The sequence below is a fragment of the Sinohyriopsis cumingii genome, chromosome 6 (assembly GCF_028554795.1).
Source record: "Sinohyriopsis cumingii isolate HCF-2022 chromosome 6, ASM2855479v2, whole genome shotgun sequence".
Taxonomy (NCBI): Eukaryota; Metazoa; Mollusca; class Bivalvia; order Unionida; family Unionidae; genus Sinohyriopsis; species Sinohyriopsis cumingii.
The window spans coordinates 26,884,155-26,899,973 of record NC_142966.1 but is presented as its reverse complement, the minus strand read 5'-3'; the positions used below and the strand labels follow the sequence as shown (position 1 = coordinate 26,899,973).

The following is a 15,819-nucleotide window of genomic DNA, read 5'->3' as shown; positions in this document are numbered from 1 at the left end:
GATGGATAGAAAAATATCTCAGGAGTAAAACAAGCCGTATAGTATGGACGTGTGCCTTTAAAGACGGAGAAAGCAGAAGGGAATGGAGGGTCATGGGTGGAACGAAGTATTTGGAAGTTCGGTACATTCTCTCTCATATATTAGATGTCAGAACGGGTCTTGGGGGTAATCTAAGGTATTTTTGTCACTCTGTATGATTTTTTCCTTTAGATTATTGTTGTTTTTCTTTTTCCTAAACATCAAGCTCGCGTCGAGCACCTGTAAACTTGAATGGACTGATAAATATGCAATTTTCCACAGTCCGTATTTGTACAAATACCTTTCACTCAAATAGACCTGTGATGGTTTCCCTCTGGTACATAGTCGTACTTTCGATGTTAAACTTACAAAGTATCATTTGTAGGTCAATTGCCTTCACAATTTTTGGCCAATGTACTACGCTATTGGTAAGCTGGCATTACATACTAAGAGAGGCAACTTATGACATCCAATAGATGTCGCTAAGACAAATCGCCGATATATCTGTACGATCCGCCAAGGTGTTGTTGTTATTGTCGAAGGGTTTAACGCCGTTTTTCAGCACAAGATAGGCTATACATGGCGGCCTGTATTAATGGTGGACGAAGAACCCGGGAAAACACTGGAAAGAACCACCGACCCACGAGAAGCTACTGGCAAGCTTTCGCACATACCCACATTGACCGAATCCGAGACTCGAACCTACGCAGATAGAGGTGAGATGGCAGTAATCCGTAACGGAGAGCGCTTTAGACCACTCGGCTACTCGGGGCCCCCGCCGAGGTGTAGATAGGGATATCATATCGGGACCTTTGCTAGCGAGATGACAAAATATCTGATTTTCGGTTACCAGAAACGCCGAAATACACTAAAGAACCGAAATACGCACCAAAATGCACGTATTTTGTACAATAATAATCATGAAGATAAATTAATTATAACTTATACGTGTTTGAATAATGATAAAAAAGCAAAATAAAATTGGATTTTATTAATTTTTATATGAATTATTTGCAGTTTTCAATTTATAGCGCCATTCTTGTAATGAAGTCATTCGTTCATTCTTGAATGGACATCTTTTACCTCATTTTGTAGGTCTGTTACGTCTTTATTTACTTTAAACGCATAAGTATATGATATTTCCACCGAATATATGTAAATATATATTCTGGATTCTCACAATCATAATCGCACGCTTATATTTAAAGTTCTTACCGATCCGCAATTTACCATGCCTGTCCAATCGAGTATATTCAAGTACAACCTAGTGACGTTATTACATGGATTGTACCAGCAATTGGTACAAAGTAAATAACTCGTATCAAAATCGCTTAAATCAAAGTTTGTTTTGCTTATTATTATTATTATTATTAAAATAATTTCAAATCATAATATCGGACTTTACACCAATATATACACCCCAAAGAAGTTGATAATTGTGTATATCAGTTTTTGAGCGTATTTCGGTGTTTTGTAGCAACCACTGACTTTCTGTAAATTACAGATCCGACATATATCGGACGCATGTTTTTTAATCGCAGAAATAGTCTAAGTAGTAATGGTACCCTGTCTTACTCGTACATATAATTACATTAGTACTAATACTGGTACCCTTACTCCTACCTCAACCACAACAAATCAAGTTGAGGCTACGACATCGTAGCTAATAATCACATACATTTATGCGTGGCTGCATAGGGGCTGAACCAGTCGCTCGCAACTTTGAGGTCAAGCTTCTATATCTCACAGAATTAACAGAGGATGTTCCGACTGATTATTAACAGCAGTGCATGTCAGCCATTCTTTTCGAACTCTGCAACTAGCACAGGTATAAGACTTAAAATGATCGGGGATTCTGGCAGTATTAAACAAAAACATGACCCCGAACCACACGTGCGACCTTAGAATAGCTGCTAGAAACTGGTATCCTAGGCGAATCGTGCAGTGGTTCCCCCAACCCAAACACTCTTCAAATTTGGCGCCCCCGGCAAACCGCTTTTCGCCTATACACTTCCTAAGCAATATCTGTCAGATCTCCACGTAGGAATGTGCAGATTTGATTTTAATCATATCCATCATAAACTATACCAGTTGCTGAAGATAGTAAAATCTAGTTGCTTCGAAAAACGAGCAGTTTGCATGTTTTTTCCCTTACGACTTATGCAAACAGTTATAAAAGAACAATACCAAACAATTGTAACACGATATAGTGTATAAAAGTCGACCTCCAATCTAAGGTCTCACTGGACAGTTTATCTGGTGAATTTTCATCCGACGATGACCAATTACAGAAAAATGAGAATAATTTTACACTGAAGATACAAATAAAAACAAACTAATGATTTTTGTAGAAAGCATACATGTGAGATTTTGACTGCAGTAATCAGGTTAATTCCTGATGCAACTGGTGGTTTTTATACTGAACCAACACTGCCACCAACCCCTAAATTTTACATTCATTTTTGACAAGAAATAGCTATTTTGAATATTTTTCTGTGACAAGGCAGCTAAAAGAATCAGTATGTGCCTTATGCATGAATAAAGTTCACTAGTACTATAACAAATTAGCATACTTTTCATCACCCCTCAACCATCTAGATTTTTAGATATTTACCTCTGTAGCAGACACACATAAATACGTAAGCCAAGTCGACAGCTCATTTGCAGCCCAAGTTACGCATTTGATCTCCAATGCAAATCTAACTGTGACAGGCAGTCACCAACAAGCCAACCTATTTCCAAGCCTAACTCAAAGTAAATCTGAACCACATTATAGATTTAGCTTATGTGTGAATTTATAAATGCTAGGCTTGTGATAATTAGGTTCATGCCTTCTTCCTTAAAAATTAGGGGGGTGTCACAATACGAAACTATCCAGTGAGACCTAAAGAATAGATTGAATGGTGATATATGCAAACTGGATCATTTGTCAGCCTGGATATATAGTCTTACATGTAAGACCTTGATGCTGATATTTGTTTTGAGCGTCAGGCACTAAAACAAAACCAACGTGCTGTCTTAGATTGTAAGACTACCAGGACAGCAGGATAGATAAACGCTCGGGGAAGAAGAAAGGCATTGTTCAGTGACAACATTTTCAGGAATTTGATCTGTTCGCGAAGTAAGTAGGGACAACCAGTGAGTTCTTAAATTTTTTACTAATAAAAGAAATTGGCATAATGCAAACTTGAAGTATTTTGATTAATAGTAGGACTTGTTTGATTTTGGCAAATTTTAAATGTTGTCATCAATGATGTTTTTCAAAGCCATTCAAACAATCTTGTTCCGAAAATTCTGATCAGTGGTAAATTTCTCCCCGTAAAATCAGTTAAATGTGGGATTTTTTGCTTTTTTTAAAAAGTTTTTGTATTTTAAGGTATTTAAGCAAAGTCATTTTTGAAGCAGTCTCAAGTTTATTACTTGGAACCCTCTCCGCCTTGCATATTGTGATATTGATATTTATTTAATATTGTCAAATAAGGTAGTATTTAGAGAAGTATAGCTCATAGTCGATGTGTGGTTGGTAGTACACAAAGAAAAGAAAAGTACCACCATATCATTACTCACTTTGCATAGCGATAACCAATATAGAGGAGACTACCATTTTTCAAGAGCAGGTTTTCTAACTGATGTACCTGGCCTGAATTTATTGTTGTCTTCACTACAACTGGTCATGGCAGGTATTAATCTAATGTCAAAATGAAATTATAGGGCAAATAATAAGATGATTAAATACAAGCTGACACAAGAATCTGAGAATGGAGACAAACAAAACCTGTGGTTTACATGGCGGCAACCATACTAAAACTATGCAGTTTTGGTTTTGTCACATTATAGCCCCCTGTGCAGGAATCTACTAATTACTGCAGTCTTTCTAAAGTAAATTAAATTTTAATGAAATGACTTTAATTGATATAAATTTGTTATTAAAATGTTAAGGACTTGTCAATATACTTTGTATATTACTAATTTTACAATTTTTGGAATATTTAACTTTTTTGAGAAATTAATGTCTCTGCCACAAAATCAAGAATGGATAAAAGGTATATTTAGAGTTGTCTGTAGTTTCACCGTTTGTTGTTATATTCATAGCATAGGTTTTGATACAAGAGAAGGTAGAAGAGGGGTGGTGTTTCAGCATAAATTATACCCCCCAAACTGGCACCAGGATATATTTGGTACTAAGAGTGGTCTCCCTCTGTTGGTTATCACTATTACAAAAGCAGTTATCATACATACTTGTATAGTCAAATGATATTATCGCGGCAAACGGGATTTCCAGAGGAATTTTTCACATGCGACGCCTAGCGATTGTTTACCTTGGTAAAGTTGCAGAAAAGAAGTTATGCTTTCGGTTAGAACACAATTTCATCAAAATGTCAACATTTTTGGTAAGTATACTTTGAAAACCCCAGAAACGCACTATCTGTTACGATGCATGCAATTTCATGGATCACTATATACAAAAGTACTATCAAAATTTTAATATCTACATCGGTTTTGAGTACTAAATATACTAAATGTGTCATCTGCACTTTAATAATTATAGGTTATATACTGGTGGTAACGTATAAGCCATATCAAGGCTGCGCATGGAATTAGATTCTCTGGTAGCCAATAAGGACCAAAATGGACAAAACGTAAACAATGATCATGGGCATCATAAATAAATATGAAATTATTAATACTTAATTGTTTCCATTTGATATTTTTAAATAATAATAATAACACATTCCTTATTATTCATACCTTTATATATATATATATATATATATATATATATATATATATATATATACCTATTATCATCACAAACTTATATTATTTCTGTCTTTCAGAACAGAATCGGCATACAAGAAAGCAAGGAAACAGTATAATTATACAAATTTACATAGAGTTTTTAATGCAACTCTTGCAAGCATGTCTGCTTATCATGCAGCTAGGCAGTTTGGTGTTCCAGAGTCAACCTTGAGAGATAGGACTAGAGGACATGTATCCCTTGATGCCAAGCCAGGTCCAGAGAATCTTCAGTGATAATGAAGAGCATCAACTGGTAGATCATCTCAAGTATATGGATGATATCGGATATGGATATACAAAGGTAAATGTGCAGTACCTTGCAGCAGACTATGCAGTGTCTTGTGGAGAAAAAAAAGATCCAAGTGAACGACCATTGAGTGATTGCTGGTTTTATGGATTTATGTGCAGGTGGCCAGATTTAAAACTTGCCAAGCCACAGAAGCTATATATCATGCAAGCAAAATGTGCTTCAAGGGATGTACTAAACCGCTATCAACCGTCCTTATAGTCGACAATTTAAGAGAAAGGCCAGATAAAATATTTAATATTGATGAAACTGGAATCAATACTGAGCATTCACCTCCAAGAGTTGTATGTGGCAAGGATACTTAGGCAAAAGCAGTGGCATCAACAAGGTCACAAAATGTAACCATCATTGGGTTTGGCAATGCACTTGGAAACCACATCCTACCATACTTTGTCTTCCCTGGGAAGAAGTGGAATATTCAGTCATTAGACGGTGCTCCTCCAGGATCTGTTGGTGAGATGTCAGATAGTGGTTGGTCAAACTCAACCATATTTCATAATTACATCACCAAACACTTTGCAAGACATAGGAATAGCTGATGGAAATAACTCACTACCCACCCTCATATTGTATGATGGTCATAGATCACAAAATGTAACCATGCATTAACAACAAAACGGTTTTAATATATACCGACAACAACATTATGTACCACGATAATACAGTGTTCCGGGCTAAGTCAGTTTGATTGACTGCATGTGTTATCCATTTTCTGCTTATGCTAAAATTATCACTATTATTTTTATAGTGCTGTATCATCGAATGTGTGCAATTTATGATGGCTCCTTATTACATCTTTTGGGACCATTGTATTTTGACCACCCACCATAAATCTGCAAAGGAGAGTAATATAATTTTGTCAGCAGATCCATGAGATTCCTGCCCAGTTGAAGATATTTCTTCTGCCCCTTTTTTTGCCAGCTTATTAATGCCCAAAAAAATTGCACAAAAATAAAAAATAAAATTAATCAAAATGATTAAAGTGCCAGAGTAATTTGGAAATTTTTTTATAAAAAAAGTATCAGATGCAGATATCCTGGGCATGTGTGCTCATTATTTTGAAAATAGCATTTGAATTTCTGAGAACTTTCTCAGTTCTAAAAGAAAACTGCTATGAAGATTGTCTTAGTTGAGAAAACATCTGTCTTCAGCAGGATTTTTAATGCTCTCTTGCACTAAACTGTCATAAATAAAGACCTCTTCATACATTGAACCCAGGAGGACATTTTTCTTTCCCAGAATTGACTACAATAACAATGTATTAAAAAAAAGTCATTTGGGGGTAATGTGGCTGTGATTATATTGCACCCATTTGTGAAATACTAGTGGTTGCAGGAAAAAGATAATAACTAACTAAAACAGTTCACTCACTTGTTTTCACATTATGCTATGATTGCTAAATACTCTATCCCCCACCCCACCCAAGAAATACAGTACTTCACCAAATGCTCAGTGTTATTGTTCATGAAGATATTATTAAGCTAGGTAAGACTTGCTATCAAAATCGCTCATGCACAATATACTAAAATTCATGGTGTATGTGTGTGTATATATAAATTTCATTTTAAATATAAGCAGAGGAAACAAGTCTGAAAGGAAAGAAACTAAACTGTTAATAAATTTGAAGTCAATGTGGCACCAGCAAAAAGCACTAGCTTTGCACATACATTTTCATGCCAAGGAATTATAGCATTAGAAACAAATGCAAAGAATGTGCTAAATATAATGATTCTAAGATGTACAAGATGTCTGTTTGAATCTGTCATAATCTTGATTATGCACAACACTTCTGACATCATCCTCATCCACTGACAGATCTCTTATAAGTCCAGGTTAACTTCTTTGTCGTTCACCGATATACCGCTCTGCTTGGCAATGTGCCTTCAACAAAATCAGACTCCTCAATTGGGTTAAACCGAGTTTCAGTTACAAACAATTAAATTTAAAATTTGAAGATATGAAATGAATTTTCAAACAATTTGTTTAAAATCGATATATAATCGGAGAGAGTAGGGAAATATTCCCTACATTGCCTCATCTGGGAAATTATAGTACTGACTGTAAAAGTTGTTCATTCTCATGTGTTCATTGCTTATATAAAAAAAGGATTAGGAGTACTGCATTTGGAGCAATCTTATATTAACTTCAGAATGTGCACACAGCATTATTGCACACATGAATGTGCTCATATCATATTTCACTATTGGATTTCACTTATTAAGCAAACGTGTAACATCCTGTTACATGGTGATTAATTCAGAAAAGTTTCACAGAAGTTTCTACTAATTTCAAAATACAAAGAATCACTCTTGGTGAATACATATCAGTGACCAAATCCCCATTTCTTAATACTTTATTTGAAATGTGAATTCTTACATGACCGAAATGCTTTGTGTGTGTGTGTTGGGGGTGGGGATTGCATAACTGATTCATTTTATATGCTCCTACTGCAAAAACAGATTGGGTGTATTATTTTAATGCTGTCTGTACATCCTTGGATTCACACATCTATACCTCTACTAGTCTGTTTTGAACCCAGTTTTGAGCAATTTAGCAGATATAACACTGATGTTACACACACACACACACACACACATACATATATATATATATATATATATATATATATATATATATATATATATATATATATATATATATATATATAATTATGTTCGTACTACTTTATGCATGATTTGATTAGATTTACATGACATTTAAACCATTTTTTGTATTTTTGTGAGGTTTTCTTTCCTGCACTATTCAGTCTTGGATTGCTTTTTGTTTGTTTTTTGGGTGAGTGAGGTGTTTTTTCCCCTTCTTTTTATTCATTAAAATGTCTATGAGTATGATTACACAGACACTACTTTGTCTAGGCCAATGCAGATTGGTAAGCATCTTTTGCAAATTTTAGTACATCTAATTAAATTTGTCAGACAGTTTATGTAGTGTTGGCATTGTATATTTGTTTCATGCAGTAAGACTTGCATTTAAGAGCTCATTATCAAAATTAGGCAGAAACAGATTGAGTTTGGCAAGGGGCTGTCCATTTAGTAGGTACGCATGAAGGGGGGAGGGGGTTTAAGCCAAATGCATGTGCTTGCATATGGGGGAGGGTTTACTGATAATGTACGTACGCATAGGAAATGGGTGGGGTGGGGTGTGAAAGCTCGCTAATAATTTGTCTAATACGTAACCTGTTCGACTGGGTTCAGTCGGCGTTTGAATTTTAGCGGACACTAGACAGACTATTTAAAGTTACACAGCTTATTTCTTCGATGCAGCCAGAATTTAATGTTGGTGGACTATCTTTTTTATTAAACAAGTTAATATGATTAATCCTTGATTGTTTATGCGTGGATTAAATACAGGCCATTCTATAGAATTGGTGGGGGGGGCATCAAGCATACGTACGCAGGTGGGGGGTGGTGTAAAAAGGTATGCATTTGTACAGGGAAGGGGAGGGGTCAAGCTTTGCCAGATTTTTGCATATGTACTAAATGGATGGCCCCCAAATAAAATAAGCATACTTATATTTAGCTGAGATGATTAAATTTTGTTGCCGTGTAAGCTGTTTTTGCATTTTACAACATCTCAGTCTTGTGTAAAATGTTAGCATAGCATTGTGCAAGCATTGCAAGGTCAGTTAAATATATCATGAACTTTTCATGTTGTATTCTGAAAGGGGAGATGGGTATAGTAACATACTAAGGGTAAATGGTGCCCGGGGTGATGATGATGGCCCGAAGGATTTTGGTGCTTCAAGATCTCTGGCGCATAGGGCAACTGCCCTGTCTGCCCCCCTCCCCCATTAGTACACAACTGTATGGGCAATTTTGATGGCAGTAGCCATTAGGAAATAGTGATTTGCAATGACTGTTTTGTATTTTGCCCAGCAATTAATAACATATCATTTGAGCAAAGATCTCAATAATTTTTTTTATATATATTTATATTACTTTAATTTTACAGCAGGTACTCAGTCCTGGGAATCCACAATACATTTGAAGAAAACATGGTGTCAGAATATTGGTGATTTAACTAAAAGCAGCATTTAAATAGGGGCCATATCACACAATACACTAGTTAATTCATTTGAGTTAAAATCAGATGAATTTTATTATTTATATGGTAATAATGAGTAACAAGTCTAACTAAAAAATGATCAACCAGTATCAGACACATCTTTATCAGTTCAAGAATAAAATTTCTTTTTTTTTTCAGGAGTGTGCAATAAGGGTGCAAGAAGTTTCTTAGATGTGGTACCAAAAGAAACCATTTAGGTGACTGGTCTTGGGAATATTTAAACAGGGATTCATTCCAAACTGATATTTACATATACGAACTCTCAAGAAAAGGAAGCTTGTAAAGAATAAATATTTGTTTACTTCAATAACCAAAATGTGGCATAAGGTACAAAGATCAGATTTTGTGCAAGAGTATTTCTTAAAAGGTGCCTACATCCAATCTGATACCTGGAATGCTTCAAAACCTCCCCAATTTTACCCTGAACATCCATATATCAAGGATGGGATCGATGAAGAGTTGACACGCAATCGAATGAATGTTACAATGGAGATACGCGTGTCTGAAATAACACATGTGACTAAGTGCGAGAATATGATGTCTATCTTGGAGGATGGTGGCTTCAGATCAGGAAAGAAAATCATCCCTGGTTTTGAACTTTTCAACTTTGTATGGTTTGGTATGAAAATCGGAGAAGAAGAGATAATTAACATAAAGGAACATTTTAAATTACAGACATTAGAGCATTATACCGATCAGTTTGCAAGCTCGCCAGCTTTTCAGCCTACATCTAGATACGGAAATTTCAAATTTACATTTGGGATTCAAGATGTAATTGATACATATAGGTCACAATATTGTCCAGTGCTTGATCGAAGCGGTTTGAGATCAGAACCAGAATTCCGAAAACTTGGAACATTTGCCTACAAACAAGAGGTTATGCATGTAGTTCTTGTCTGCCCTACTGGTACTCTAGAGAGCGAGAGCTGTCCGCTTCTGTTCAATGACTTAACACCAGTCATTCAGCAAGATGTGCAAAATCCCAGTATCTGGATATGGAGGCCACACTCCACTGGGAACGAACATGCAACAAAATATGGATACCCACGTTATCCAAGACGATGGGAACATGTAACGTTCGCCTTTCATGTGCCAGAAGGAGTTTACTTCCGCTTTACACATCTGGAACACCGTCTCTCATTATGTCTTGGAGTTGATATGTTCCAGGGAGGTAAATTTATTTGTATCAATGAGGCCATTGATGAGATGATACATGCAATCCAAAGAATTCCTTCTGTATTTAAAAGGAAAATATTGTTCAATGTACTGATACGCATGACACGTGGATATCTGGATGACGAACCTTTATATGAGAAAATTGGCAGTTCTGTTTCTGACGAGTATACATCTCTGTGGCTTTGTCCAGTTTATGATTCTTCAAGGGACATATTACATGGTCAAGATTTTGATTGGTGGCCACTCATCGAATGGATGAAATCTGTAGAGTACACCAGAAGAAATAAACCAGCACACCAATTCATCTTTGAATATCTGTCAACAGTAGTACAAAATTGTGTTCCTCCGATGTGAGAAAATTTTATGTAAGAGGAGTTATCATTACTGCAGCTGTTTTAAGATTTCCTTATCTTTCAGAATTATCCTAAAATGAAGTAGAAGTGCAGCTAGAATGACAAATTTTCATGCAGAAATCAGGAAGAGAAGTCTGAAATTATTTTTCATGGCACTTTTTCCCCTGTAAGTCACTTGTAAGCAAAAGTCAACATGGCACATGTCTTTCACATAAACATGACTGTACTATGTGTCCTTGATAGAAACTTGAATGATGCTTCATCAAATAATGTGTAATGCGTCCTGTGAAAACACATGACACATTGTGCGACTTAAGCACTTAAGCTTGCAGCCTATGACAGCACATAACCATGTTGTAAATAAAAAGTATATACTGTATGTTGATTGGTAATTGCAAAGTCTAAAGAAACACAAATGTGATTGGCTTCATACACATGCCACCTTTCCCGTTTTATTGAATCCACGAAGGATGAAGCCCAATCGTCAACATTGATAACCTTCACCAAGAATGTCTGACATTCAAAAACGAATGTATTCATAGTGATGAAATTTTGTATCTTCCCTTGTAGCAGTAATAAATTATTTTCCAGTTTGGTTGTTAATGCATGTTATATTATGCTAAGAAAGCCATTTTTATTCATTTTCAAATACTTCCTTGGCTGGTACCCAGCTGACATTTATCTATTACTCGAGGTGACAATGTTGTCAGCAAAAAGAAGTTTTGAAAGTGGATAAGAAATTCAGAAGATAATATAAATTATCTCAGTATTCAAACCTTTTTTTTGTAATACATAGTTAGCTCATCCATTGGATTTAAAGCATGACTCCATGTTTGATTTTGCCTGTAGTGTAAACGAATTTTGATTCATTTGATATTAAATTCACTTGATTTAATTTTTTGTAATGAAAGTGTGGAGGGTGAAAATATTATCAACCTTTGAATATTTGTCTCAAAATTGTGCCTTTTTCTTCTCCAGTTACCTCGTCAGAACTCACCCGATTAGATAGCATGGAACCAATGATAGATGTACAGCTTTTTGTTATGAAATGCAATAAACTGATTTAGCTACTCGGATTTATCACTTCTTGGAGAAAGGTACTATATTTTGAGGCAGACCAATCCTTGGCAGTTATATATTTGACAGCAAGAAATGTAATCCAGTTATCAGATGTATATTTGAAAAGTTTGCTAGGCTGCAGAACATAATAATAATAATGATAATAATAATAATAAAAATAATAATTTTATAATGATAAGAAGTATACAATGAGAACACATAGAAAGACTATATATGTATGCATATCTCTCCTCTCTCTCTTTCTCTCTCTCTCTCTCTCTCTCTCTCTCTCTCTCTCTCTATATATATATATATATATATATATATATATATATATATATATATATATTTATTCCATGAGAACAGATGACACTGGAAAAGTCATTATCTTTGAAGTATTGGAAAATACAGAGAATTATACAAATGCTGAAATAAATGGCGTAAAACAACGGAGTAACAGAATTTGCAAGATACATTTTTGCTCTCATCTTCATCACAATGTTTCTCTTAAAATAGCGTACATTCTTTCAGAGAGGTAGACTGATAAGAGTCAATCATGAATGAATAATTATTTAACAAACCTCTATATATACAAACACCCACTTGACTTACAAGGAAATAGGTTTCACTCGAAAACCAAAATTTCTGATGGAAATTCCACTACTGAAGTCAGATTCCAGCAAACATCTTGTTGACTACTTAAATAAATTACAAAAGTCAGGTAGGCATTACTCCATTCATTACCCTCAATCACAGTCAAGACAAATGTCAGATTTACAAAAACTAACCACAACATTCAATCACGGAAAAAGAATCAAGCACACTAAATTCAATATACATAACACCTCCCTTCATATAGAAAAATAAGATTTCCTTTACATATAAGTCAGATATGCACATGATCCTATAATTAAAATTAGGAAGATTTGTTATGAATGCCACAAAATATACATAATATAGTACAGTACTTACATACATGAAAAATTGCATCTGCAATCAAATGATCTTTTTGCTTTATGTGCCTTAAAGATAATACAAATAAAACAAAAAATATGATTTTCAGTAGGGGAGGAATAATATAAGATGATTTGTTTTTCTTCTGTGAAGAGGTTATTAACAAATTTTTATTTCTTAATGTTTTTAGAAAAGGGGGTTCATTCGCATTTGGTCAATAAAAATTTAAGTGAACAAGCTTCGAAAGCATTATTTGCAATGGATACATATTTACTCTAGTTTAGAAATGTGCCTCCAAAGGTGAAATGTTTGACACAATATTTTCACCAGTTTTAATTATGGCTCAGAAGTTTGGGGATTCACTGAAGGAAACGCTGTTGCACTTAAAACCTTCTTGGGGTTAAAAATTTACCTAAAATTATTTTGTAGATGGTGAAATGGGAAGCACATCCTTAGAGATCAATATATATTGCTGCATTTTGAAATACTGGACTAAGATGATCTACTTAGATAATAGAATTTATTAAATTGTCTGGTCCTGGGCGAAGTTGATAACGCAAGCTGTCGGGAATATAAAAGTATCTTATATATTTAGTTAAACAACAACAATCTGACCAGTTTATCCAAAATTGGCAATCAAGAGTCTGTGAATCTTTAAGAGCTAGATTATATTGAAATTTGTCCCAAAGTTTTTGTACAAGGAGTATTTAGATGTAGAAACATTGACAAAATTGAGAAAATCACTTTGGGGCCATCCATTTAGTATGTATGCAAAAATCTGGCAAAGCTTGACTCTTCCCCCTCCTCGTACACGTGCATACTTTTTCTTTTATACACTCCCACCTGCGTATGTACGCTTAAGGTCCCCCAGTCCTATATAATGGCCTATATTCAATCCACACAGAAACAATCCATGATTAATAATATTAACGTGTTTAATAAAACAGATAGTTCACCAACGTTGAATGTCTGGCAGCATAAAAAAATAATCTCGGTAACTTATAAAATGTTTGTCTGGTGTCCGCTAAAATTAAAATGCCGACTGAACCCGGTCGAACAGGTTATGTATTAGACAAATTGCAATCTAGGTTTTACCACCCCACCCGTTTCCTATGCGTACGTACATTATCAGTAGCCCCCCCCCCCCCGCAAGCGTATGCATTTTGGTTAACACCCACCTCCATGCTTCCGTACTAAATGCACGACCCCTTTCAGAAATAAAGATGTCTGCCGATACTTTACATGTTGAATCAGGGAGACGGAAGAGACTACATACATGTATCACCCCACTAGATTTAATGTGTAATGTGCTTATGATAGTATTAAGTAAAGCATGTTTAATACTGTTTACATACTGATGAAATTTGTGTGTGTCTTCTCCCAAAGGAGGTTGTATTGAAGATCATGCATGTGATTTAACAAGCATATTCTAGAATATTGTACAGGTCACATATTTTTGAGTTGTATTCTAACTTTGTATCATACTCTGTTCCAACATAAATGCAGGTAGGGATGCTTATTGAGTTTTATTCTAACTTCGTATCATACTCTGTTCCAACATAAATGCAGGTAGGGATGCTTATTGAGTTGTATTCTAACTTCGTATCATACTCTGTTCCAACATAAATGCAGGTAGGGATGCTTATGAGAATATGGGTATGTATATGTAAGTATATATCTTTTGCATTTACTGAATGTTTGTAATTTCAATAGGTTTGTTTTCATTAAATATTAAACGTGTCACCATCATTGTTTGTAACAAACGAATATGTAGGTACTTGCTGATGGCCAGTTGGCTAAATGTAAATTAAGTTCTTTCTTTCCTGTCAATATTGTATTTTTGCAACATTAAATTCCACCTAAACAACAATCTCAAATTTTGTTTTTCATTTTGTTAATGAAAGTAAGGGAATTGGGATCACCGAATACAATAATCTAACAAGGAGCTATACTAATTTATACTTGAACGTGTTTCAAAGTCAGTACTAAAGCCAAATATTCCTTCTCAAATGTGGAAGAATTTCTCTGGTGCTTAATTCTTTTTTTTTAGACAAATAGCACACTGGATGACTGACACAATTTTTATCTTCCTGATATACTACACCAACTCCCATATTACTTGCATCAACATACATTTTAAGCGATTGGCTGAAATTTGAAGCTGAAAGAACTGGCGCACTCTTCAGTTTGCATTCATTGTAACCATTACGCTTTTAGCTTAATCATCACTCTATTTTCTTCACCAAATTAGGTTTTCCGCTAGACTGTATATGGATAACACTTTTTTGCTACATTAAAAAATAAAAATAAAGCAATAAAAAGTTCTATGTCATTTTTATTATGATCTCTTTAATTCCATTCATATTAATTTGAGAATATTCTTTTAAAGGTGAATGCTGCATAAGAATAGCATAAGAGTAATTTCCTTATTTGCTATTTATAGCAACTGTACATTACCCATTTCCAAGAAAACAAAAGGGTTTCTTCAAAAGTGAACTTTGCATTACATATTTATTTTATTGATAAGCTAATTACGGAGACAGTCTATTTTTAAAGAAAATGGTGCCAGATGTTAAAGTAAACGCTTTACGGTGTGAGTTGTGGATGTTATATAACGGAAAATTCTAGAGCAGGTGGATCTATTCAAACTTCAAAACATGTCGGATCAGAAAAAGTGACAAATCAATACCGCTTTACAAACTTTAAAAGAAGACTATGAGAGTAATGTAATACAGCACCCTGAGCACCTGACCATGATCATTGTAGAATTCCAGTTCACAATCGTTTAGCGAGTGGTTACACTTGTAGACTAGTTGAAGTGAGTGCTGTACATTAATACGTTTTTAGTATATTTTGTGTTTGTATTCTGGATTTGTCCTTTGTGAAAAGAATTTTTACCAGGTGCAGAACCAGGTTAGTAGTAAAAATGTATCGTTTTCATATGTGATGTAATTCAGGCATGTAATATAGGCATGTAATATATAGATTACACTTGTTATGCCCAAATTATGCTTTTTTGGCACTTATAAAAGAATTATGGTTATACCTCACAGGGTTTGGCATGCA

The 15,819-nt window shown here is 34.8% G+C and overlaps 1 protein-coding gene across 4 annotated transcripts; it reads left to right on the top strand.

Annotated features, from left to right (window-relative positions):
* Positions 1-1,548: 1,548 nt before the first annotated feature.
* LOC149796536 (uncharacterized) lies at positions 1,549-14,859 on the top strand. 4 transcript variants are annotated; one of them, XM_089961237.1, is made up of 3 exons: positions 1,549-1,846; positions 9,350-10,752; positions 11,719-14,859. In XM_089961237.1, exon 2 carries the CDS (start codon positions 9,527-9,529, stop codon positions 10,739-10,741), a length of 1,215 nt encoding a protein of 404 aa, XP_089817363.1. In that variant the 5' UTR covers positions 1,549-1,846; positions 9,350-9,526; the 3' UTR covers positions 10,742-10,752; positions 11,719-14,859. The 4 variants fall into 4 exon arrangements, with proteins under 4 accessions (XP_089817363.1, XP_089817360.1, XP_089817362.1 ...); XM_089961234.1 differs by lacking the exon at positions 11,719-14,859 and having other exon boundaries at positions 1,551-1,846; positions 9,350-11,332; XM_089961236.1 differs by lacking the exons at positions 1,549-1,846; positions 11,719-14,859 and adding an exon at positions 3,013-3,139 and having other exon boundaries at positions 9,350-11,332.
* Positions 14,860-15,819: the final 960 nt, after the last annotated feature.